Genomic DNA, 27,724 nt, shown 5'->3' with positions numbered 1-27,724 from the left:
CATGGTTCACAGGCTCTGAGTCCTTGTGTGTCCCAGACACTGCTCTGTGTGCTCTGCACGCATCTCACGTGACCTGTGAGGGAGGTGCTGACACTGCTGTTGGCTTCCGATTTTCCTGAGGAGGACGCTGAAGCTCAGAAGAGGCTGGGCAGCCTGCGCAAGGTCCCAAACGGATGTGTGGGGGACCAGTTGTCTGAGCCTAGGCCTCTCTGGTACCAGAGCTTCAGCTGCCAAACTATGGAAGTTTGCCCAACCCAGACGATCCAGCCTTTTCAACTTTAACAAGTTTGCTTTGTCATATTACTTCTTTCCTAACAACCTTTTAAAATGCTTCCTAGATCACAGGCGCGGGTGCCCTACACTCTTAACTCATTTAGCACTCTTCACAGTCTCCCATGGTCATGTGATGCACTGAGAGGGTCTGGCTCCAGGGCTGGGCCTTTGGGTGGCCACAGCATTGGACTGCCTCTCTGGACTGCCTGCTCAGGGGTTCTGCCTCCACCTCCCAAATCATTGTTTCTTTCCATTGATTTTCATGCTCACATGGCAAACTTTTTACCTATTTATTTGAGTTACTGAGGCTATTCAGAACTTCGTCGTCTCACCCCATTTCTCCTGGACCTTCCATGTGGTGCTGGTAAAACCCATCCACTTGGGGCCAGTGTTCAGCTCTGCGTCTAATCGTGATCCAACAAAGAACTTCCTCATTTTATTTTTCCTTGAATTCATAAGTTTTCAAGGCAACCCCTAAGTCAAATGCGCAGAAAGTCACTTAGTCTTATAAATATTAACACAGAGTAGCTCTCCATTATTTGAGAAATGTAGGGATTGAAAACACGTATTTCCTAAATCAGGTCACCACATAGCCCGAGTGGGGTAAAACATGATTGGTTAATTAAATATGTTAAGGGGTCTTGGGTGTGACCCCTATGCGGTCCAGCCACTTGCCTCTGTGACTGTACGTATCTAGCTCTGGCAGTTAGTGTGCAGATGGGCACTCCTAGAAAACAGAGATTGTAGCTGGCTTGATGTACACTGAGTCCTCCTGGAGTGAGCTGGAAATGTGAGTCCTGTCAGGGCTGGGTTGATCGTGTCATCCAAGTGAGCGAAGGATGGGGGGTCAAATTCATTTGTTTTAGCATTATTGTCAGACAGTGTGCATTGAAATCTCAAACTGTCCCACAAATTTTCTGTTTGGGTTAGGCATGCCCAGGTAATGAGGCTTCTACACTCCCTTCGAGGAACTTGATTTAAGGGTATTGTCAGGGTTTTTTGTTTGTTTGTTCGTTCTTCCTAACAGGTTTACTGAGATATAATTTACATACTATAAAATTCACCTATTTAGTGTCATCAGATTTTGCAATATTTAGCCTAAAAAACTTTTTTCTTCTTTTCAGACATGTTGTAATTGATTTGTAAATTTAGTGGCCACTATTTGAATTACTGTCCAGCAGAGAAAAAAGTCACAGCCTACATATTAGTTTTGGCAGGCATAAGCAAATTTTGCCTGATTTTACAGGAAAATTACAGGATTTTTATGGGTCTGTGAAAGCTAATGTATTACAACTGAAGAGATAGTGCCATTGGTGAAGATAATTTAATTTTGGCTTGAAAACTTAGATTTGGGGACTTTTCAGGTCAGAACTTTTTACCCGAGACCAAATCATGTGGAGGAGTTTTTTTTTGAAGACCTTCTTTCTTTTGCAGGGTGCGAGGAGTGTAATAACGCACATTCTTCCGTGTGCCCAAAGCATGGCCCCTTGCATCCAATCCCCAACCGGCCCGTGCTCACTCGAGCAAGAGCGAGTCTGCCCCTGGTGCTCTACATAGACAGGTTCCTTGGAGGAGTGTTCTCCAAACGGCGTATTCCCAAGCGCACCCAGTTTGGCCCTGTGGAGGGACCCCTCGTCAGGGGGTCTGAACTGAAGGACTGTTACATTCATCTAAAGGTAATTTATGCTGTATCATAGTTCACACCTGTTCTTCAACAGTTCAAGGGGTACTCATCTTTCTCATGAGTATCTTATTTCAATTTCATAGCAGTCATTTGCTAGTATTTTTCTTTCTAGGTTTAATTTATTCTAAATGGAAACTTTTTCTCTCTCATTGATAAAATGGAGACTGCAGTTCTGAGTGGGGTAGGTAGTTGTTACGGGCTGTAGTAGTCTGCTCAGGCTGCCATAATAAAATAGGACAGTCTGGGAGGCTTAAACAACAGAAATTTATTCTCTCACAGTTCTGGAGGCTGGAAGTCCAAGATCAGATCTGGTTTCTTCTGAGGCCTCTCTCCTTGGCTTGCAGATGGCCACCTTTTCGCAGGAAAGACTTCACATGATGTTTCGTCTGTGCTTGTTGTGTGTATGTGTGCTAACCTCCTCTTTTTATAAGGACCAGTTATACTGGATTAGGGCCCGCCCTAATGACCTCATTTTAACTTAATTACCTCTTTAAAAGCCTTATCTCCAGATCTAGTCACATTCTAAGGTTTGGGCTTCAGCAAGAATTTTGAGGGGGACACAGTTCAGCCCATAAGAGGGGCTTTGAAAGCCTTTTTCTCTTTCTTTCAGTAACTTTGAGTGTAATACAAGGAGAATTATGTGGTTTTAGGTAGTCTGCTATGTGCCAGTAATGTTTGCATGAAAACCACTTTTCAGTTTTGAAACAGGTCTGTCCTGTCCAAGCTTTCATTACAGAATAGCTCATTGTATATTGAGGTATATTTATGTTGATCTGTGTTCTTTACATTTGATGTTTTTGTTTCTCCCCAACTCTCTGCTGTCTGCTTTTTGGATAGCAACTCTGGGAACTAAGAAAGGGCAGTAGAAAGGGTTGAATATTTGGGATGTGTTTTTTGAAAAATCAGCCGCTGTCATGGGGAGGTTTTCTTTGGTGAATGCTCAAAATCTGCAAGCAAGAATATACTTTGTAAAGAGAAATATCTGTCTCTGGGCTGCATATTATAAATGAACGCAGTTGAATCCCCAAAAGAGGCAAGTTGTAATGAATTGGAGAGTATTGTGCTTGCATTTTCTGGCTTATTTATAGCATTTTTTGTTGTGTTAGTTTTGCGAAATATTAACCAAAGCCATGCAATTAGATTGTTAACTTTTATTTTTTATTATTATTATTTTTTATTTTTTTATTTTTTTCGTGACCGGCGCTCAGCCAGGGAGTGCACCGGTCATTCTTATATAGGATCCGAACCCGCGGCGGGAGCGTCGCCGCGCTGCTAGCGCAGCACGCTACCGAGTGCACCACGGGCTCAGCCCAAACTTTTATATTTTACCAGGTAATTCTTCTATAGATGAGGCTTCAGAAAGTATCCTTTTCCTTTCATTTTTGGAAAGTTACAATTCCAATATCTTTCTAGATACAAAAGGAAGAATCAGGATGTATGGTTAATTTAAGGAGCAATGTTTTGTATATTATGACATTAATGCATAACATATTGAAGGTTTTGTTTGTCTTTTTGGTATGGCTTTTTACTGTCTCTTTGATTGCAGGTTTCTCTTGATAAAGGGGACAGAAAAGACAGAGATTTGCATGAAGACCTGTGGTTTGAGTTGTCTGATGAGACCCTTTGTAACTGGATGATGTTTGTGCGTCCAGCCCAGAACCACCTGGAGCAGAACCTTGTGGCTTACCAGTATGGCCACCATGTGTATTATACTACGATAAAGAATGTGGAGCCCAAGCAGGAACTGAAGGTACAGTGCTGCACTGCAGTGCCGCTTGCTAGCAACAGTGATTGTTTAGGTCATTTTCTAATTCTTTTTTTCTTAAAGTGGGATTCTTACAAAAATGGTCCTTTCCTGGCAATTTACTTATTGAGTAGCTCCTACGTACTGTGTACCTATAATAATCCTGTAAATAAAGCAGAACAAAAACTATATGGCTTTTGTGCTTGTCAAAGGCCTATATGAAGGCTTTAGGCTCAGGGGTAACAAGTAGTGGTTTGGGCAGCAGACTGGTGTTTGTGATGGTGGGATTAAAGATGGTGTCACTTAACCTCATTTACACACTGTAACGAAGAATTGGTTGGGAAACAGGTGATTTTGTAAAATGGAATTCTGATGTCTGGGCAAGATTTCTTTATCTGAATGCTTCATTTTACTCTAAGAATTTTATGTGCTGACTTCTGATTTCCGAAACATATTTTTGGGGGGATAACTCTGTTTTGAAAATTATCTAAATATTTACTCTTGGTGACATAATAAAAATTCTTTTGTGATCCTAAGAGAAAATTCTTTTTTAATAAAGCTTATGTTAGGGACATGGCTGAAAGAAGAGGTCAAAATACTCTTTAGCTTTTTGATATAAACAAAAAAATAGGTGAGCAGTGGTTGTATCAGTCCACGAACACTAAATTGCACAGCGCCTCACTGTGGTAAAAGTTAGAAATTGATACCTCTTTAGGAAGAGAGCAAAGTCCTGGATTTTGTTCAAAACCTCTGTCTTTGAAACCATCAGCTAGATAATCCATATGTAAAATATGTAAAAAGAGATTCATATCTTACACCATCTATCCCAATAAATTCTTGGTAAGAAAAATACTGAAATGAATACTTCTTAACTGTGCAGGGGAGATTATTTTCTTTTAAACCAGTAGATAGAACTATGACAGTAAAGACAGACAGAAACAAATAAGAATATAATAGTTCAGCATAATGAACAATCAAAACAACAGATAAAAAGGAAGCAACAGAATGGGGCAAATAGTTTTCATACACATTAACAGCTTTAAGTATGAAAACTGAGAGCAAGTTGTACGCCTCTAGCCTCATGCACTCCGATGGACAAATGAACACATTCCAGGAATCGACTTTATTTAGAGGAGGAAACAAATGGTGAAGAAACATGTAAAGTTTTTCTCAACATTGATAATTTAAAAAACCTTAAAACAACTATGAATTACTACTTTTGTTAATTTAAATTAGCAGAAATAAACAGACAGTACAGTGAATGTGAGGGTTTAAAAAAAAATAGGGACACTGATTGCAGAATTGCATTCTTTAACAAAGTGTTCCTGGAAGTACTGTTGACCCTTGAACAGCACGGGTTTGAGTTGCATGGATCCACTTATACATGGGTTTTTTCAATAAATATATGCATAGTACTGTAAACATATTTTCTCTTTCTTCTGATTTTCTTAATAACAGTTTCTTTCCTCTTAGCTTACTTTATTGTAAGAATACAGCATATAATACGTGTAAAATACCAAACATGTGTTAATTGTTAATGTTATGGAAAGGCTTTGGGTCAACAGTAGGCTATTAGTAGTTATATTTTGGGGGAGTTAACAGTTACACATGGATTTTCAACTGCACAAGGGCTTGGCACCCCAGTCTCTGAGTTGTTGCAGGGTCAACTGTATGTAGAAAAAATATTCTTGGCTGAGTAAACCAAATCCTTGAAAGTTAGTCTAAGGAAATAATTACAAACAAAGATAGAACTAGAAACATTAGAATTTGGTAATACCATATTTCACTGACTCTAATACATCCGTGACTTTAAGGTGCACCATTATTTAATGCACCACTAATTAAAAAAATGCTGCCAATTAAGCTATATTATTGTGCTTTTTTTTTTTTACATCAGCAAAACTGGTTATTTTATACTTACTGAAGAAGCTATTTTAGACTTACTTAGAAATAATTTTGAAATTACGTCACACTTGTGCATATACAAAAAGGCACACTTAGGCAAAATAAATTAGTTAAGGTATAAACTTCTTTGCATGCAGTCTTTTTCTTTTTCCCTGAATCACTGTTTTACTTTGTCATGGATATTTGTGCTTTTCTGTATGGTATCATCTTCTGTGTCATCAGAGTGTTGATGATGCTGCAGTATTTTAAAAATAATTGCCTCCAGGATGTTTTCCTAAGCCACTGATAGCCTTTCTGCAAGTTTTGATAATGTGCTTTCCCATTTGACTGAACTCCCCTGTCTTTTTCCTCAATTAAATTATGTATCCTTGGAAGTTAAGTGGTTTTTGATCAAGGCAGTAGGAAGTTTCTGATGTTTGATGCCTTAATGAGAGGCCCTGAAGGATGCCTTATATTGTTTTGAAATTTCTTTTGTTTATTCTGAGGGAAATGGCAATTTCCAGGGGGCCTTTACTTCCATGGCTTGGCAAGGGTTAACAACTCATGGAGTGCTGATGGGGTTCTTAAGGGCATGAGGTGAGAACAGTAGGAAGAGCTTGGCCAGGTTTGTGCAGGAGCAATGAGCTGGTAGCAAGAGCTGCATGATGGCAGCGACTGTAGAATGCCATAGAATGTGAGACACATTCTGATTTCTGAGCTGTTAAAATATGAACAGATATACATGTTGGAATTGATGGATTAGGGTAGAATTTGTAACAGCAAAATTATAATCCTCCTAAAAGTCCAACCACAGGGGCATAGTTAAGTAAATTATGGAATACAGATTCTATAGACTCTTATTCCTCAGTTAAAAATGAAGTCTTCCTATATAAATATTTCCATGTGTTTAAAATAATGTTCCATAAAAATTATATATGATTATATATATAGTGATTAATATATTGAACTCCTGCTATATTTCAGATACTAGGAAAAGACAGGCTGGTTCCTTGTGTTCAGGGAACTTGTATTCTAGAGGGGAAGTGGACAGAAAGGTATAAACAAGCAAAAAATACCAAATAGGGGTAAGTGCCATGAAGGAGACAGATGGTGCAAAAAGGGCAAATAATGGGAAAGGGACCAATTTAGATACGATGGACAGGGAAGGCCTTGCTGAAGAGGTAATGGTTGGGCTGAGAACTGTGGAATGAGAAGGGGCCGGCACTGCAGAGGGTGAGGGCAGGGGTGGAGGGGAGGAGCCTGACACCACGTAGTGTGGGTGGGTGAACCAGCTCGGCAGCAGGGTGGGCAAAGGCTTGGGGTGGGAAAGCACTTGCACGTTTGAGGAGCTGAAGGCAGGCCTCTCGGCCATAGGATCAGAGGGCCATAGGATCAGGGGGCCGTAGGATCAGGGAGCATGATGGGGGCTAAGGTTGCTTAGCCAGGTGGAGGAGATCATGGAGCCCTTTGGGGATGATCATCCTAGAGTATTTCAGGATTAGTCTGACATGAGATGCCATTGCTGGCACAACAAAATCTGATTGTGTTTTGAGAGGACCACTCTGGCTCCCATGTGGATTGCAGGGAAAAGGGGGCTAGCTAGAAGGCCAGGTGGTAATCCAGGCAAGTGACGGTCTTGGCATGCATCTGGGTGGCTGAAGCAGAGGAGGAGGATATCTGAGCAAACAACAGTTGTTGCTGAAGGATCACAGATGCAAACCGCGAAATCACAGAAACTTCTTAGGTCTCAAGTCTGAACAACTGGGCAGAAGGTGGGGTATTTATTGAGATGGGGAAGATCAGCAGGGGTGGGAGTGTGAGTTGGGAAGCATTGGGAATTCCATTCTGGACTTATTAAGTTTCAGCTGTTTCTGAGACATCTAAAATCTCAGGCAGGCAGTCAAATGTACTTAGAGGGAGCACAGATGGAGAGTGTGGGATGGAGATATTAACTTGGGAGTCGGTGTAGAGTTGGTTGGAAATAGATATGATCACCTGGAAGAGCCAGATATGATCATATGGAAGAGCCAGACAAGGAGAGTGCGAAGCAGCAGCCAGCTGGGTAGGAGGGAGGAAGAGACTCAGGAGAATGTGGCAGCACTGGAAATAGTCCCTGGTGATGCCAGCAAGAGCTGTTTGGTGGCAGCCACTATGATTACGACTGTGCAACAACCTGCGTTTACGTACAGATTAACTGAAGAGACTATGAGTATAATTCTTGTGAAATTGTTCTAATAACAAAAACAATTTTTAAAAAAGGAAAAAGAGAACATGCAGGGTTTCTTGGCAAACGAGCTTCCTGACTGATGATCTGCTAGTTGGGTGTTACTGGGGGATTTTTTTAATGGGCGGTGGAAGGGCCTAATTGTTTCATGTAAGCGGGAAGAATAATGTAAGCATGCAAGCAACATCTGGTGATGTCTCTGAGTTCTTGATGCTATACTTGGTTCTTGCAGGTGTGGTATGCTGCTTCCTATGCTGAGTTTGTGAACCAGAAAATTCATGATATTTCTGAGGAAGAAAGGAAAGGTGATTGGATGTTTATATTTTACATTTTCTATATGAATTTTTAAATTGTATATATTATATTTTTATGCAGCCTCTAATTTTTCTATCTCAATATATTTCAGAAGATGTTCCAGTAGGTTTTTTAGAGCTACACTTCCCCCTTTAATTCTAGGATCAAATTACAGTGACAGATTTACATTTCTTTTGTGGGTGCTGGAAAATAGTATTTAATATAATGAAAACCTCCAAGTACCCGATTAAAACCTAGATGTGAGGGTACTTCCTATCTAGATTTAGTCGTCTATGAGGACACAGCAGGGCAGGCATTGACTTTGTTTTTACTGTAAATGTTACTGAAGTATAACCTACATACAGAGTGATGCACAGATATACAGCTTGATGAATTTTCACAAAGTGAACACACCCGTGTAACCTGCATCGAGATCAAGAAGTAGAACATTACCAGCACCCCAGACGTTCCTTTGTGCCTTCTTATAATTCCTGCTCACTCCCAAGTGAATTATTCTCCCGACTTCCAGTACCACACATGAGATATGCTTGTTACTGAACTGTGCATTAGTAGAATTACGTGATATACATACTTTTTGTGTACTTTTTGCTCAACATTATAGTTGTGAGATTCATCCACATTGTTGTATATAATTATAACTTGTTCATTCTCATTGCTATGTAGTATTCTATGTAGTACTGCTATGTAGTATTCTATTGTATGAATGTATGGCAATTCATTTATCCATTTTACTGTAGGTTTGGTTGTGCAATGCAATTCTGACACTAACTACCCAGAGTTACGTTAAATTTCACATGTTAAGGGTGCGGTCTTCCACAAGACTCCCCTCACTTCAGACACCAGCCACAAACTCTGTGGTTCCCAAGCCACCCTTAACTGACCAACTAGCTACAATTTAGGGGGTCCCTAGTACCCTCAGATTTGATAATTCACTAGAATGACCTAAAGAACTTAGAAAAGTACTATACTTAACAAAATAAGGTGAGGTTCAGGAGGGTCCCAAAATGAAGCTTCTGTGTCCTCAGGACGTGTCACCCTCCTGGCACGTTGATGTACAATGACCAACCATAGCAGCTCACCAGAGCTTCAGTGTCCAGAGTTTTCATGTAGGCATTGTTATGAAACCATGATTGAATCATTGGTCATGTGACTGACCTCAATCTCCCCTCTCCTCCTGGGAGGTTGGGTTGATATTTGGTGCAAAGCCCCAACCTCCTAGTCACATGGTTAGGCTTTCTGGCATGGCCAGCCCCTACCCCGAGTCATCTCATTAGAATAAACTCAGGTATTGTGAGGGGCCCACCATGAAGACCAAAGATACTCCTTTCACTGTGGAAATTCCAGTCATTTAGAGTTTACCTCCTAGGAACCAGACCAAAGGCCAGCCAGATTCTTTATTTTACAACAGGATTGTTTCCAGTTTTTGGCTGTTTTGAAGAGTGCCTTTTAGTGAACGTATGTGCACATTTCATCATAGGGTATGCACATATTCAATACATATGCATATGTATATGTGTGTATGACCCAGCAATTCTACTCCTAGATGTACACTCAACGAAATGTGCACATATGTTCACTAAAAGACATGTATAAGAATGGTCCTAGCAGCACTCTTCAAAACAGCCAAAAACTGTAGATATCTCTGAACATTTCAGTCGTAGATACTTCTGAACATCTTTCTAAAGTGATTATGTTGGGCATTGACTTTTAAGCTATTTGTGACAAAATGTACTCTCAGATTATGAAACCTGGGGCTGAATCACTAGGTTATCCAAATACGGATCTCCTTTGTGGTCCTTTCTGTCTTTCCAGTGTGGTGGGGTTGTATGTGTGTGTGTATGGCGGGGTGGGAGAGGGTGGTGTGAGGGTGTTTGTTCCTTTGATGTCTTGCGTGAATGTATCAGAAAATAAGATCCTAAGGGCCGACCCCTGTGGCGCACTCGGGAGAGTGCGGCGCTTGGGAGCGCAGCGGCGCTCCTGCCGTGGGTTCGGATCCTCTATAGGAATGGCCGGTGCGCTCACTGGCTGAGCGCGGTGCGGGCGACACCAAGCCAAGGGTTGCGATCCCCTTACCGGTCACAAAAAGACAAAAAAAAAAAAGAAAGAAAATAGGATCCTAAAATACAGCTTTCTGCCAAACTTAATCTTTGATTATGTAACAAAGCAGAAATGCAAATATCAGATACTGCCTAATTATGAACTCCGTGGGCTACAGCGAGATGAGAATGGTGGGATAGTGGGCAGTTGAGTTTTCTTGGTGTCTGTCGATCATCAGCCTTTATGATTTCTCTCCTGTGACTGTAGTTCTTCGAGAACAAGAGAAGAACTGGCCCTGCTATGAATGTAACCGCCGATTTATAAGCTCGGAGCAGTTGCAGCAGCATCTCAATTCTCATGACGAGAAGCTGGATGTGTTTAGCAGGTACATATGAGGGAGGGCCCACAGACTTAGCTTTTAAAGGTTCTAGAAGCATTTCTGTATTGCCCATAAACTAATGAGTTTTTCCGCGCACGCGTGTGTGTGTGCATGTGCGTGCGTGCCTGCGTGTGTGTGTGTGTGTGTGTGGACAGGTCACCAGCTAATGAGGGAATTGTCTGTTATTTTCAGTTCTCCCAACCACATTTACTATTCATCCCTTTTCCAGCATAACCAATATCCACCAATGGGAAATCCTTTCACTTTTGTTAAATCTCCCTTAATTAGAAATTCTAAAATAGAAATTCCTGAGTAGCATATACCTTTGAAATGATCAGCTAATCTGTGTCTCTGATTTTTCTTTTCTTTTTTTTTTTTTTAAAGATGACCAGTAAGGGGATCTTAACCCTTGACTTGGTGGTGTCAGCACCACACTCTCCCAAGTGAGCCAGCCGGCTATCCCTATATAGGGATCCGAAACCCGTGGCCTTGGTGTTATCACCATTATACCCTCCCAAGTGAGCCACGGGCCGGCCCTTGCATCTCTGATTTTCAAACTTTTTCAGCAGTACGATTCTTTTATCAAACTAAATTATATGTTTAATTCCACTATATAAAAAAGAGATGAGAGGAGAATCATATAGGATGTGGTAGGGAAGGGCCAGATCAGAGAGGGCCTTATGGTAGTGGTAAGAAATCTGGATTTTATTCTAAGTGTGATGGGAAGTCTTTAGAGGGTTCTGATCAGGGAGTATTGTGATGTCAATTGTATTTTTAAAAGATCACTCTGGATAAAAATAACATCAGCTTGTATTAGAGTAAAGAGTGAAGACAGGGCATTGAGGTAGAGGCTATTGCAACAGTTTAGGTGAGGAATGAGGGTTGTTTGGAATAGGGTAGTACTGAACGGACAGATCAGGTGTAGGGTTGCCAGCTTTTATAGGGTTTGGAAAGAGAGGAGATGGTGTGAAATGGCGTTTAGGAAAGTGGGAAAGTGAATGTTCTGGGGAGTACCGTTCAATTGTCTGCAACTTCCAGTGCCCACTGGAGTTGCATAGTTATGAGATTAAAGTGAGGTCGCTACAGGGCTGTGTGTTTTTCTCCAGCTTCCTTCAGCTGGCAGGATGCCAGTGCAGCACGGTCAGGGAACTGGATGACACAAGGCTGTGGTCTCACCGAGTGCATGCATCCCAGAGAGAATAACAAAGCAGCAGTAGGAGTGGAAACTGAGAGCCTATACAAGGGAGTGATTACAATGAATGACCTTGGAACTGATGCTGTGGAAGAAGGGGAGAGAAAGCATCAAGGGGATGTAGGACTGCACACAGCGGGAGGAAGGACTTGACTGGAGATGCTAGCAAGGTTGAAGGGCTGTTGAGTCCAGTACTAGAGGGAGTGAGCTAGAGAGCGAGGAGATAGTGTCATGGTGGGCAGTGCATGGCACTGGGGTATCAGGCGCATTGAGTATGACAGGGTCTAGGATATGACCATGGGAGTAAATGTCAGAGTGTGGTGGACACAATGAGATTTAAGTCACTCACTCCTGGGTATCCATAAAATTCTGTTCATGGCTCTATTGTGGCACTTTTTATTTTGTATTGTGATTTTTGGTTTACATGCCTGCAGCCTCTACTAGACCTCTGAGGGTAAAAACTGTCACATGTAACTTGGTATCTTTAGTGCCTAGCACAGTTTGTGACACACAGTAGACAAAATATTTGTTAGCCGACTGTTAAGTTTGAGGCAATTAGGAAAATTTGAACTTTGACTAGATATAATAATACTGAGTGACTATCAGGTTTCATTTAGGTATGATAATGGTACTGTGGTCATATATACAAGGGGACTTCAAAAAGTTTGTAGAAAAATAGAATTGAAAGATAATATAAATCTTTTCATGAACTTTTGAAGTACTCATATATATATCAAGCAAGAGTCCTTATGATTTGGAGATACATACTGAAATATTTATAGGTGAAATGATATCTGGGATTTGCTTCAAAATAATCTAATGTGTATGTGTGTAGGAAAGTGGTGGGGATATAGATGGAGTAAGATTGGTCATGAGCTGGTAAATGTTGAAATTGGATTATGGGTACATTGGGCTCATTATGCTATTCTCTACATTTGTCTAGATTCAGAATTTTCCATAAAATTTAAAATTTTATGGAAATTTAAATTTAAAATTTCACAAAAAAATTTCCATAAAATTTAATTCCATTAAAGAATTTTTAAAATTTCCTGGAAAAAAGGTATAATATTTGTTAAATTGTGAAATAGATGAGTGAAATAATAAATCATGACCTGATTAATATTATACACTTCCCACACACACATCTTCTAAAAGATGTTTCCAAGACACACTCTCTGAGTCTGTTTTATTAAGGAATTTTTATATGTTAGAAATCCATTAAAGGGGATAAAATTTATTTGGTGTTTATTAGGCATGTTATAGAACCGTTGAATTAGAAATGCGTTCTGACCTTCTAGAAGCTTATAGTAAAACAAGGATGTTCTTTGAATTTAGCTACATTTCTTGGAAGGAATATGAGGTGAGGCCAGGGGAAAGAGAGAAAGAATGGAATCACCTCCTAGGAACACTCTCTAAGGCTTAGCATGTTCTGTTCTGTCTGCATTTCTCACATCATTTCAGAAGCAATACGCTGTCAGTGCTTTGAATTTTTATAGTTCTTTTTAGAATAATTTCAGACATTTCTTTGGGCCATATAGAAGGCAAAGATGAGAAATTTAGAAAGTGTCTATTTGCAAAATAATTGTTTTCATTAGAGAAAAGCATCACGGAAAGTAATAAAGGGAGAGGAAATAAAAATCTGGAGTTAGTAAGGATCATTCAGGGAAATATTTGTTATGGAGTCTTATGTAACTGTGGCTGTTTGTAACGCAATCTCTTGTCCCCAGAACAAGAGGCAGAGGAAGGGGACGAGGCAAGAGGCGATTTGGCCCAGGTCGACGGCCAGGGCGTCCTCCAAAATTTATCCGCCTGGAAATAACCAGCGAAAATGGGGAAAAGAGTGATGACGGGACACAGGTATGGGGGCGTGGGAAGGAACTCTTCTTAGAGGTCTATTGAGAGGACTTATTAGAACTTTTATGAGATTTAAATACAAATACCTTTCAGTGTTCAGAGTCCTTTCATATCAGAGCTTCACTGTATGTTAATTAAAGTGTGATTGGTTTTGGTGATGGGGAGCATTAATCAGCTACAATGTATATCGACAAAATAAAATTTAAAAAAATAAATAAATAAATAAATAAATTAAAAAAAAAAAAAAAAAGAAAGAGGTGATCAGGAGACAAAAATCAGGAGGTTATATTTCTTAAAAAAAAAAAAATAAATAAAAAAAAAAAAAAATAAAGTGTGATTGGAGGACAGCAAAAAGAATGTGTTTTCAAAGATTACAACAAAAACCCTGCTTTGCTGCCCTAAAGGTTTGAAACTCACCAGAGATATTAGAGGTGGACTTTGTTTAATTAAACAGTTGAAATTATTGATATTCTAGAAGAATCATATCAGTCTTTTCCTTGTTAAGTGCTCTGGAATATCTTACAGTTTTTGCATTCTGTGCATAGTTACCTAATTAACTCAACCAGAGGGAGAATATTTTTTCTGAGTATTATGAATCTAATCATTTAAAAATAAGCAACAAATCTAAATCTGAGCCAACATCCCTTCCAGTACTGATCTCTATCTAGGCAGGGAAATAATTCCTGGTTATTGCAAATTTCAGGACTTGCTACATTTTCCCACAAAGGAGCAGTTTGATGAGGCTGAACCAGCTACTCTGAATGGGCTGGATCAACCTGAACAGACCAGTATCCCGATCGCTCAGCTGCCACAGGAAACCCAGTCATCTCTGGAGCGTGAACCAGAAACTCACACCCTGCATCTGCAGCCACAGCCTGAAGAAAGCGTGGGGCCCACCCAGAGCACGCTGACTGCTGATGACATGCGCAGAGCCAAACGCATCCGAGTAAGTGGGGACAGTGTGCTCGTCCCTCTAGGTGCTGATCTTCCTCCATCAGCCAGCTTTTTCGGTGCTGTTTTCCAACCTATTCACCATCTACTCGAAATTTTGCATCTAGCCTATCACATGCTTGATCTCCTTATTTTGGAAGAAAGTACTGTATTAACTATTTCTCAGTGTCTCTGTCCTATGTCAGGTGAGCAGGGCTGGTCCTAGATTACATCAATTTAGAATGACACAGATGCCTGGATTCTGGCAACTTAGTATAGTCAAAGTAGGATAATTTTCCACATCCCTAAGTTCACAGATTGGAAATGGAGAAATAAGTAAATTTAATTGATTTAATTATTTATATTTTAAGCCAGCCTAATCCTACCCCTCAGGTTAATTTTAGGTAGCTGAATTTGGTTTTCTACAATTTTCAAGGGGAGATAGGCAAATGACATTACTTGTCAATGCAAAGGGACCTGTGTTTCAAGTAGACAGGGCAGGCACAATCCACACACCTGGAGATAGCTTGAAGTAGGGCTGTAGGTTCGCGTCTCATGCTAGGCAGTGTCTCACTTGTGCACCTGTGTCTTGGCTTTAGATCACGTGGCTGCAGGGCTTCCATGACTCCCATGACTCCCAATGCAGATGTGTTCCTCTCTCGTTATTTCATGGACAGCATCGGATCCGGAGTTAGGAACTGCAGGGGATGCTTGTGTAAAACAATATGGTTCTATAGGATAAGCGTCTGTGCTAACAAAAAACACAGACATAAAACCCATGTTTGTGGCAGCTGGGCATATAAAGACTTTTACTGGTGCTTTACATGTAAATGAAAGAGACTTTTTGTTTAACTTTCCAGGCTTTACAATCTCTAGATGGCTGATCATTTTAGTTTATGGTTCTTTTGGTTTTCTTATTTGTCTATAGGCTAGAAGGGACCTTGAAAAATAGTCTAGTCCATGCCTTCATGTAAAAATGCATTTAAACATTTATAGCCATATAATAGCTTCTAAGAATTCTTGAAGCTAAACAGCATTTATGAGGGTCCTATAATTGAAACATATAAAACTTTTGGTATTGTTCCAAGAGGACATGTAGACATACATAAACATAGGCCAGAAGGGCAAAAAGCTATGAATTACTATCTTTCTACTTTGTTTCCCATCTTTCTACTTTCTTTCCCAACCTGTACTTCTTTCCCTTGCCCAATTACTGTCTTTTCTGCTATGGTCATTCTGATTTTTTTCTAAGTCCAGAGAAATGCTTAATAGATTTAAATTTTTTAAAGGAATATACTAAAGCCCTCATGTGTAGTGAAGTTGTGGATGTGTAAGCATAGTCTAGCGGTTTTCTTGAATGAGTTGGGTTACTGGTTTTGGTCAAGGTTCCTTGTGTCAAAGCAAAAGCCATGTGTATGTCGCTTTTGGAGGCTAGTCTTAGTTGAGCTGTTTTGTTTTTTCCTGTCACACATTCTAAAAAGTAGGGCTATGTATTTTTTCATCTTTTCTATCCAGATTGGTAATGACCAACTGAAGGGAAGTCTTCCAATCCAATTGGTAATGTAACTATTTTTCTCTCCTCTAATGCTGCCTGCTCAGTTGGAGCTGCAGGTAGGTTTGTTTCCTGTGTTTCACATAACAGAATGTTATTTAAGTGTTTGCCTGACCTGCTGTTCTTTGCAACCTGTACTTACTAAATCCTGGTGGAAACCACAATTTGGTTGCTATGGTAAATGCAAATTAATGAATAATGATAATTTATTTGCAAATCAATGAGTAAATTGTGAGCTGCAGATGCCACATATACAAAATGAAGGGTAGGACTAAGTGATCTCCAAGGTCCCTTCCAGCTCTAAAACAATTTGAATGACTGTGGAATGGTATTGCATTTTAACTATATGTTCAGCCCTGTGCTATGTACACAATAGAATTCGCACTTGAGCTCTGTTCTCCAAGAGCTTATAGTCTGAAAAGGAAGTCAATACTAACGTAAAGTATTATAAGGTACAGTTAGCTGTTATAAAAGTGTAGCCTATAATTCCTATAGGAACTTGGAAGAGTGAAAGACCAAAGAAAGATGGAAGAGTCAGGGAATAATTCATGGATGAGGTAAGACTTAGACTGGTCCTTGAAAGAGAGACTGGAGGAAGGTAGTAGTCTGTTCCATAGCAGGGTAGCCATAGGATCAGAAGCCCAGACATGGGAATGTGGTTGGTTTGGTTATGAGACAGCGCAAACACTAACTTGACCCTCACATGGGGTGCCAGTTGAAGAATAGATAGTGCGGTATGTTGGGCAGGCCTAGCTCCCAGAGGCTTTGAAAGCGGGGCAGAATAGAGGCCAAAGAAAAGTTGTTTAAAAAACCAAAAACCAACAAACAAACATGATTGTTTAATTTCTTTTTAATATCAGAATCACGATAGTATAAAAATCTATAAATCATTTAGGCTTCTTTAGCTATTAATATCAAACTGTGGAAACATTTTATGATCTTTGTCTGCAAAGAATCTGTTGTCTCAGAATTTGTTGCAATGTGAATTGAATCCTGCATTACAGAATTTAGCAATGATACTATTTTGGCATTCTTAGAGTAGCTGCTGTACCATATAGTATGGAGTGGTTGACTAAATCAGAGATCAGGAGAACCGTAATGAATCTACGTGCTTCCTCTACCATTTTTCATGATTTATTCTGGAAATGTGTACCAGTTATGGTTCTGAGCTATAGAAGATGCCTCAGTGTGGAAATGGCCTGCAAGTGGGTCAAGGGGTGGGAACAGTTTCAGCATTTTTACTACCTTGTATATGAGGATCACATTTGTGTCATTAGATCAGAGAAATACAGTCTAGTTCTCAAGTACTTAGACAATGTTCAGGGCTCCATGGACATTAAAAAGATAAGATTTGTCAATAGAACTAAAAGAGTGGAGCCAGGTGTCTGGCTGCTCAGTTTAAATTGAGTGTCTGAAGGTACTCATGTTAATCAGAAAAGACAGAAGACTGATTAGCATAATGGACCAAAATATGACTGAGTTCTGGATTTGGCACCCAAGGAGAAATGGAATCCTTAGCAGGACCAAAATCTGTTCTTGTGCATTGTGTCTGTCCTTGGAAACTTCCCTGAACTTGGATAGAGGAAATGATTCTTTTTTTTTTTTTTTTTTTTTTTTATTTAAAAGATGACCGGTAAGGGGATCTCAACCCTTGGCTTGGTGTTGTTAGTACCACGCTCAGCCAGTGAGCGAACCGGCCATCCCTATATGGGATCCGAACCTGTGGCCTTGGTGTTATCAGCACCACACTCTCCCGAGTGAGCCACGGGCCGGTCCAAGGAAATGATTCTTACATGGCAAAAGTGCTCTAAATCTTGAATCTCTGAATCTCAGAATGGCATCTTTTTATCTGAAATATTTCCAAAAAGTTTTGAAAGTAGACAATAGTAAGCACTTTTATGGAAATAAGTATCTATCCAGAGAGAGTAAAAAGATTAGGTGACTGCAAAGCAGTGTGAGGAAGTACAAGCAAGCTCTGTAGTTGATTTGCAAAAGACCTACTCTTAAAGATCTCTGCAGATGCTACAGAAAATACCTCGAAATAATTTTTTTGTTTCATATGAAATATATTCATTAATTCTCAAACTATTATTAAGCATCTCCCATGAGCTTAGCAATTTGTTAAGGGGATCTAGAGACAAAGGAGAATGAAAAACGATGTACTCCTTGATGCAGCCCTGTCAACACAGGAAGACAACAGAATTTCTATTCATCTACTCAAGATAAATGAGTAGGTAGCATCTTAAAATGTCTCTCCTAGCCCTGTTAGAGAAGCCCTGAGAAGGAAATTTACTAAATCAAAAATAGTTATTTTGCTTTCCCCCCAAATGATTATTTCACATTAAATTTAGTTTAGAAGTTGCTTCTTATAAGTAATTTGAAATTAAGAGTTTAAGCGTTGTTCGCTGTACTTTCTTCATTGCACAGATAATGCATTGTCTCCATCAATCCTTCAATTATTACTCTCTTATAGCCACACAGGCACACGTTCGCAGGTACACTTTTGACAGAATTTTCCCCCCACGTGTCTATCTAGATCTTTCCCTGGGTGTTTTGAGGAACTTATGAATGAGTCTTCATTACAGCATAACTAAAATATTGATTCTGTATTCTCTGTGTGAAAGATGCTTCTGTTGATCTGCTCTCAGTAGAGCATGAGTTGTTTTTCTAGTAGTGATGGATTTGTGCTAAGTACCCATATCCTCTCACTTGGGTTCGCTATGACAATTGCATGCATTTACAAGATGGCTAATCAGCATTAGAAGTGCAATCTGTGACTGAGAACAAAGAGCAAAATTGACTGGTCTAGACAGGGAACAAAGCAAGAAGCTTAACTTTATTAGCATGGCATTCTAACCAACAGAACTAACTAGCTACACTGGGAACTTGTCCTCTGCATTTTCTAAGTAGGGAGTGATGAAGCGCATACATTCCACTTACGATATGTGCTCATGCATTATGTTTCATGAACAAACATTCACATCGACCTGAGTCCTTCATTTCCCTTTCAGTTCTTCTACTTAAATTGAGACCTATAATTCACGTAGCATAATATTTACCCTTTTAAATAGTTTTATTTGAATGTTTAGAATATTCCTAAAGTTGTGCAGTCATCACCACTACATAATTACAGAATGTTTACATCACCTTCGAAAGAAGGTGATTTCCTCTTCCACCAACCCCTGGCAAGGACTACCCTTCAGTTTTTTTTATTACCTTTTTTTTGCTGAACATTTTAATAATGCTCCAAATTCCTTTCCTCAAGAACTGCAGCAAGTAACCTCGGCTGGCTTGCTCCAACCTCATTCATGCATGCGTGACTTACCACAAGTCTTTTCCTCCAAATCTTCGATTTTTATCCTACTCCACTCTGGGATTTGTCTTAATGTACGAGTCTATTTGGAACACTTTTTGAATGTTGTCTAAATCCTTTCAAAATAAAACACACACATATAGACATAAAACAAAACACAGAAAATTCTGTCTTTTCAGGATGAGCTTCTATGGGGACGGCTTCGTTTTCAGTGTCTTCAGAAAAATCTTCTTTCAACCATGTGTGTTCTGGAGTTCTGTGGGAACTTCTCTGGGAAGTCTGTGATTGCTGGGACCATCCTCTCATCCTCTACAAACTTGCGACGTACTAGCCACTCCAAATTTTCTCATGAAATAATCACATTTGTGTGTGTCTTTCAGAATGCAGCTCTTCAGCATCTGTTTATTCGGAAGTCCTTCCGGCCTTTCAAATGTTTGCAGTGTGGGAAGGCCTTCCGAGAAAAGGACAAACTGGACCAACACTTGCGCTTCCATGGGCGGGAGGGGAACTGCCCGTTGACCTGTGATCTCTGTAACAAGGGCTTCATCAGCAGTGCGTCCTTGGAGAGCCACATGAAGCTCCATTCGGATCAGAAGACTTACTCTTGCATTTTTTGCCCAGAATCCTTTGATCGCCTTGATTTGTTGAAAGATCATGTGGCCATTCATATCAATGATGGCTACTTCACCTGTCCAACTTGTAAGAAACGGTTCCCAGATTTTATCCAGGTGAGTGTCTCCTACTGAGATCCCTGTCTGCTTTCTTCTTTTGGTAAAAGAGACGTCGATTTTTGGAAAATTGAGACTGCCCAGCACCTGCCTTTTCATCCCTTCTTTGAAACAACTTTACAATTCAGAATAATATTTCTTCAATCAAACTACTTTGATAGACAAAAAATTATGATCCTTCATTGTCCAGATCAGACATTGGCATTTAAATGTTTACATTATATTTGCAAGTAATAAACACCCAGATCTGTTTATAATTTTAAAAAAGTCTTTCTTAATCCTTGTCAATATTTATTACTCATGAAATATATGGAGTCTATAAAAGACATACACCGGTTTCCTGGGCTGGAAACATCTTCCTACCACTGTGGTTTCTTGTCTAGCTTTACTAAGGTCGTGCATTTTGGAAGGAAGCAAAGAGGAAGTTGATGTATAATATACTTTTGTATCAAGCACTGACTGCCTCCCCTGTAGTATATTCTTTGTTGGAGCAAAATGGGTGAAGATAAATTCCAGAATATCCATGATTTTATTTGGGCTTCAAGTAATAATATTTTTATATGCTAGTCGTGAATAATTAAATCTAAGTATCTCATACAAATATATATATATTTTTTCTTTTACCAAAGCAAAAGGAGACTAGGATTTAATCATAGTTCTCTTATTGTTGAGAGTCTTGGAAATTTTCTCACTTCACACAATTAGAAAGGTTGCTTTAAGGTAGACCTTAACGGCAAAAGAAACTCCAAAAATAATGAAGCAATAGGAATAGTGTGATATGACTCACTACTTAGTTTCTATCCACAGCTCTTCTTCATTGGATATTCATGGCTAAGAGTGTTCAGAAACCATATTCCTTTATTTAAGGTATCTAAAAGTAAAGGGAATAAGTCCCAATTAAGGAGAAATGGCACTGGTATTTTATCATTCTTATAAATGGGTATGTTTTCTATATCATCTAATTCATGTCTTTAATTCTTCAGAACCTGATTTTATAGGAAGATGTAAAAGGATCAATTACTAAAAGGGACTAAATTGCTTCTGTACATGTTGAAGGCAGAAAAAAGTGAGGAAGAATTATTTTTTCTTTTCTCATATAAATAATTTTTAGCATGATTCATTTAAACTCAAAGGAACTCTGCTTCTAATCTTAAAAAAAAGAAAAAGAAAAATGGGCCCAAGTGATCAGGGCTTTGACCAAGCAAACCCTCATTCTTCCACTCTTCAAGTCATCTGGGGGAGTTAAGACTCTAAGGCTTTCTGGCTACTTGTTTTGTTTCTTTGTGACAGGGACGGTATGTTATTGAGGCCAGTTATCACATCTGATTGGATCACACGGCCAGGTTGATGAAAATCCGTGGTAATGCATCTGGCTCCCCCTAGCGTTGATAAGCTGCCTTTGGTCATTTCTTTTGGTGTGTGAGTCCCCTGAGTTTTCCCATGGTCTTTACTGCCAGGTGAAAAAACACGTGCGCAGCTTCCACTCAGAAAAGATCTACCAGTGCACAGAGTGTGATAAGGCCTTCTGTCGCCCGGACAAACTGCGACTCCACATGCTCAGGCATTCGGACCGCAAAGACTTCCTGTGTTCGACCTGTGGGAAGCAATTTAAGGTACGACACCAACTGCAGCCTGAAGTTGTTCTCATGGCCCCTGGAATTATGTCACACTAAGGATAAACGTCTGTTCATTTAACCAGTTTGTTACCTACTTGTGAAGAACTGGACTTGAGATGCACTTTGGGCCTCATGTTTGACTTAGTTATAAAATGAAGAGAAAAAGCTTACCTTACTTCATTTCTCAAAATAATTAAAATCCCCAAACAAATATAAAAATGCATCTCCTAAAATAATCCAAATGTATAATGACTAGTAGAAACTAAATTGCTGTTGAGGAATTCCTAAGAGACCAACACATTTACTTACCATTCAAATGAGGAGATTTTTATTGAGCACCTATTAAGTCTGAGAGCCTGTAATTGAACCTCACAGGCAGCAGGAGTCCCATCTAACAGAGGTGGGAAATCTGAAGAACACTGAGAGGGTTTAGACTACTTAGGAGAATGTTAATGACTTCAAGAATTAAAATAAAAAATAATAAGTATCAGTAAGTTGCTTGGAATTTAGAAGAAGCCAAAGAAAAACCTGCAGGGGACTTAGAGATAACAGTTAAGTAAATAAATGTGAAAACAATAAAATATGCTTCATTGGGAAATCTAATGATTCTGCAAAAAATGTCCTTGAGAGACATTCTACTTAATATAATTGTAGGTTACACCATCATAGAAACTGGAAAAGGATCAGATGTGGATTCAGGAGGGAAATTAAGGGTGTATTTGTATAGCATGTGAAGGCTTTACAGAGAAATAGAAGGTAATTTTCAAAGCTTAAGTTTTGTGGTACAGCTAATAATCTTGATAGCTTTAAGTTTATTAGTATAGAAACATGATTTAGAACTCTAGAGAACTCCAATATGAAAAGTATAAGTGGGTCTAGGTTTTTTTGTTTCTTAATTTAAAAAAAAAAAGATTTATATCTAAAGGGATTCCTGTCTTGTGATGCTGTTTGGCTATCCATCCATCCTGTCCATTCAACATTTTTTGATAACCTATTTTATGTTATGCCAAATATCATTTTAACACCTAAGAATAAAATCTTTCTGCTTTCATTTTCTCCTTTACCTTCACCCAATATATTACATAGGCTTCAATCAGGGAAGCAAAACCAGTATGAGTATTACAAAATAAGGGAATTTCTTATAGGACTAAACTTAATTATAGGAGAAGATGGAGAAGTAAGGGTCTGAAAGGAGAAGTCACTAATGCACCCTCTGAAGCACTGGTCTAGGTGGACACATGGGAATTTACCCGGGAATCTGGGAACCCAGGCCCTACCACCTTTAGGGTGGGCCCATGAAGGAGAGCTGGTGTGGTCCAGCAGGGTTGGCAGTCAGGAAGAGGGCTAGTGGCTGAGTGGGAGAGAGTGAGGATCAGTGGAACCCATTGGCACCTCTTCACCTGATGCCACCCCAGGCTTGGTGACCTTCAGAGCAGGGTGGCAGCCACTCCAATTCCACCTTCCAGTCTGGTGTGAGTTCCTCTCTTGGCCTTGCCTACCTTGGAACAATGCTGGGAAGGGGATTCCATTTAAATATAGTTCCCCTTAGCCAAGTTGACACAGCACAAAACCACTATGTACCTTCAATGTATTTTTTCAGGCTGTAACCAGAGTAATTTTTCTCGAGAACAAAACTGATGTCATGTCCCTTCTTTTTTTTTTTTTTTTTTTTTTTTTTTGTCTTTTTGTGACCGGCCATACGGCGTTCAGCCAGTGAGCGCACCGGCCATCCTTATATAGGATCTGAACCTGCGGTGGGAGCACTGCTGCGCTCCCAGCGCTGCACTCTCCCGAGTGCGCCACGCGGTCGGCCCAATGTCATGTCCCTTCTGAAAAACCCTTAATTGCTCTTCATGCAGATAGATTCCAAAGTTCTAATCACTTAAAGGACACCACAAGATCTGGCTCCTGCTGACCTCTGCAGTTCTCACCTCCACTTTGCATGCTGGCTGTACTGAGCTACTTAGACCCACTGTGTGGCCGCTTGTCTCTCCTTGGGCCTCTGCACTTGCTCTCCCTCCAACCCCGAGCTTGAAATAAACTTCCAGATTCTTCTGTCATTTCACCTGCTTGATGTCACTTCATATGGGGCATTTCTTGATCCCTGGATTAAGTGCTTCTCCTCTGGATTCCTATAGGACTTTTTGCTGGCAACCCTGTCCTACCACTTAGGTATTGCTGTTGGCCATCCTGCAAACTGTAAGCTCCATGAGGGCAGCATATGTAGAGAAAAGGGAGGACCTTCTGACTTTAAGGAGCTCACAGTTTAATGGGAAAATTAGACATGTACGATAAAAAATTATTATTGACAGTATAGTAGAGAAGAGAATAAAGTGCTCTGAGATTTGGGGGAGTCTTCATAGATAGGTGACACTTTGGAATTCACTAAAGGGTAGGGAAGAATTTCCAGCTAGAGAATGGGAGAGGATAAGGGATGAGGAAGGGGTAAAGACATTCCAAGCAGAGGGAGCAGCAGGGACCAGGGTGATCCTACATTCAGGAGATGGTTGGAGGTGGAGCAGGTGGAGGGCATGGTAAGAGACCAGTGATGAGATGAAGCCGGAGAAGTAGGTTAAACCAGCTTGTTGGACCAAGTACTGAGACTTATGGTGAAGGGAGCTGAGGGCTTCTGAGATCTGGGCAGAGGCAGTGAGCTCTGTTCAAGACAGATGTTTGAGGGAGAACTGGCAGGACCTTACTTCTGGATGAAAGGGTGAAGGACAGACAGTAAGGAGCTGAGATCTGTAGCTTTAGAGGCTAGATGTCGGAAACAGTACTGATATTAAGGAGCTAGACTTAGGCAGGAAGAGACAAAGGCCTCGTGGAGATATGGTGTTCAGTAAACGTATGCCTGTCACTGCATGCATGGCCTAGTGCAGTATTGGTATTAGTATTAGGCTTTGGGATTTATGTAATGATTCAGTTAGGGTAAATTGGTCTGTTTAAAGAGAATAAATGAGGGCAATTAGTGAATATGGATGTTTAGGAAAAAGTGGGAATGCAACAGAGCTTTATCATTGTATCTGCACTAAAAAGAAATGCAGTTATTTAGGGTAGTACTCTTAATCCAAATTCTACTACAGACTAAGAAACTGTGGATATTCTCTCCTACTTTCCAGGAATGAGGGCAGGTGGAGATAGGAAGAAAGTGCACTTGGGACGTATGTGTTGTAGCAGAGAAGCAGGCAGGTGAGGGTGCCAGGCGTCAGCACTCGGCACTTAGCACTCAGCATGGCTCCTGATACTTGGAAGGCACTCAAAGAATATTTGTTGAATAACTGTGCTGAAAAATGAAGTGGTTAAAAAAAAAAAGTCCCTGTACCAAAAGATGGGAAGAACCGGTCTTGCAGACAAGTTCAAAATCTTTACAAGACCAGTAACAGTTTAGTCATATGTCCAAGAGCAGAGAGCCTCACTGGATAAGGGAGTTGGCACTTTTTGAATTTGTTTTTATTCAGGATGGGCTCTGCCTAATTTTCTCTCTATGGACTGACATGAACATTTGTGTCCCCTAGACCACACACTCTGTCCACAGGGAATGGTATAATTGTTTACTAGAACCTCTAAATCCATAAGATGAGAGGCTTTAAATCCACATGATTTGAGATTCTTACTTAAAATCATTTGGGATTTAGAAGAATATCTTCATATTTGTTGAAACGTGTGGGATTGAGTATACACACGGCTTTGTGAATCCAGTATTACCCATCATTCATTGTCAATTTGTCTTATAGTTCTCAATGCCAAACTCATCCTATGAACTTCTTCATCTCCTCTGCATAAATGCAGTCTTTTTTCTCAAAAATCAGTATGTATTGTTCATATTTATTGCTCATTTCAAACTAAGGCTCATTGGAATGCACTTATTTACTAGTGGACAGAGTAATTCCCAGCCACATTTTTTTTTTTTTTTAACTTTCATTCTTATTTTATTTTTATTTATTTATTTATTTATTTTGCTTATTTGGAGTGTTTTATTTATTTATTTTTTATTTATTTATTTATTTTAATTTTATTTTGTTGATAAACATTGTGGCTGATTATTGCTCCCCATCACCAAAACCTCCCTCCCTTCTCCCTCCCCCCCCCAACAATGTCCTTTCTGTTTGCTTGTCGTATCAACTTCAAGTAGTTGTGGTTGTTATATCTTCTTCCCCCCCCCCCGGTTTTTGTGTGTGTGTGTGTGTGTGTGAATTTATATATTAATTTTTAGCTCCCACCAATAAGTGAGAACATGTGGTATTTCTCTTTCTGTGCCTGACTTGTTTCACTTAGTATAATTCTCTCAAGGTCCATCCATGTTGTTGCAAATGGCAGTATTTCATTCGTTTTTATAGCTGAGTAGTATTCCATTGTGTAGATGTACCACATTTTCCATATCCACTCATCTGATGATGGGCATTTGGGCTGGTTCCAACTCTTGGCTATTGTAAAGAGTGCTGCGATGAACATTGGGGAACAGGTATACCTTCGACTTGATGATTTCCATTCCTCTGGGTATATTCCCAACAGTGGGATAGCTGGGTCGTATGGTAGATCTATCTGCAATTGTTTGAGGAACCTCCATACCATTTTCCATAGAGGCTGCACCATTTTGCAGTCCCACCAACAATGTATGAGAGTTCCTTTTTCTCTGCAACCTCGCCAGCATTTATCGTTCAGAGTCTTTTGGATTTTAGCCATCCTAACTGGGGTTAGATGGTATCTCAATGTGGTTTTGATTTGCAGTTCCCAGATGCTGAGTGATGTTGAGCATTTTTTCATATGTCTGTTGGCCATTTGTATATCTTCCTTAGAGAAATGTCTACTTAGCTCTTTTGCCCATTTTTTAATTGGGTTGCTTGTTTTTTTCTTGCAAAGTTGTTTGAGTTCCTTATATATTCTGGATATTAATCCTTTGTCAGATGTATATTTTGCAAATATTTTCTCCCACTCTGTTGGTTGTCTTTTAACTCTTTTAATTTTTTCTTTTGCTGTGCAGAAGCTTTTTAGTTTGATAGAATCCCATTTGTTTATTTTTCCTTTGGTTGCCCGTGCTTTTGGGGTCGTATTCATGAAGTCTGTGCCCAGTCCTATTTCCTGAAGTGTTTCTCCTATGTTTTCTTTAAGAAGTTTTATTGTTTCAGGGTGTATATTTAAATCCTTAATCCATTTTGAGTTGATTTTAGTATATGGTGAGAGGTATGGATCTAGTTTCATTCTCCTGCATATTGATATCCAGTTATCCCAGCACCATTTGCTGAAGAGGCAGTCCCTTCCCCAGTGAATAGGCTTGGTGCCTTTGTCAAAGATCAGATGGCAGTAAGTGTATGGGTTGATTTCTGGATTCTCTATTCTATTCCATTGATCAGTGTGTCTGTTTTTATGCCAGTACCATACTGTTTTGGTTATTATAGCTTTGTAGTATAGCTTAAAGTCAGGTAGTGTTATGCCTCCAGCTTTATTTTTTTTGCTCAGCATTGCTTTGGCTATGCGTGGTCTTTTATTGTTCCATATAAATGTCTGGATAGTTTTTTCCATTTCTGAGAAAAATGTCTTTGGAATTTTGATGGGGATTGCATTGAATTTGTATATCACTTTGGGTAGTATGGACACCCAGCCACTTTTGACATGTCCTTGTATGTCCCCACGCTCCAGCAACTCAGATGCCTCTCAGTAGGTTGCAGTGATGGCTAATTTGTATTAATTTTTTTTTAATTATCTCTTCAATTAAAAAATTTCTATTCCCAACCCCATCCCCTTTTCAAAAATTCTCTCCCAATAGCGAAAAGACAAACTGCGGGAACACATGCAAAGGATGCATAATCCTGAGAGGGAGGCCAAGAAAGCCGACCGCATAAGCCGCTCCAAGACGTTCAAGCCTCGCATCACGTCCACAGACTATGACAGCTTCACGTTCAAGTGCCGCCTGTGCATGATGGGCTTCCGGCGGCGGGGCATGCTGGTCAGTGCACACGGCTGTATATTCCTCTGCCTTGCAGACCCACCTCATATCTGTT

The 27,724-nt window shown here is 39.9% G+C and overlaps 1 protein-coding gene across 4 annotated transcripts in view; it reads left to right on the top strand.

Annotated features, from left to right (window-relative positions):
- The window catches only part of PRDM10 (PR/SET domain 10), a 97,146-nt gene that overhangs the window by 54,544 nt on the left and 14,878 nt on the right, over positions 1-27,724 (top strand). For all 4 annotated transcript variants that reach the window (XM_063093360.1, XM_063093362.1, XM_063093359.1 and 1 more), the window contains exons 6-14: positions 1,708-1,949; positions 3,504-3,707; positions 8,042-8,114; positions 10,429-10,546; positions 13,460-13,589; positions 14,290-14,532; positions 19,762-20,109; positions 21,567-21,722; positions 27,490-27,669. In XM_063093360.1, coding sequence (XP_062949430.1) covers positions 1,708-1,949; positions 3,504-3,707; positions 8,042-8,114; positions 10,429-10,546; positions 13,460-13,589; positions 14,290-14,532; positions 19,762-20,109; positions 21,567-21,722; positions 27,490-27,669 — 1,694 coding nt within the window. The remainder of the gene's footprint in view (positions 1-1,707; positions 1,950-3,503; positions 3,708-8,041; positions 8,115-10,428; positions 10,547-13,459; positions 13,590-14,289; positions 14,533-19,761; positions 20,110-21,566; positions 21,723-27,489; positions 27,670-27,724) is intronic.

The sequence above is a fragment of the Cynocephalus volans genome, chromosome 4 (genome assembly GCF_027409185.1).
Source record: "Cynocephalus volans isolate mCynVol1 chromosome 4, mCynVol1.pri, whole genome shotgun sequence".
Taxonomy (NCBI): Eukaryota; Metazoa; Chordata; class Mammalia; order Dermoptera; family Cynocephalidae; genus Cynocephalus; species Cynocephalus volans.
This window is presented reverse-complemented; position numbering and strand designations above follow the sequence as displayed.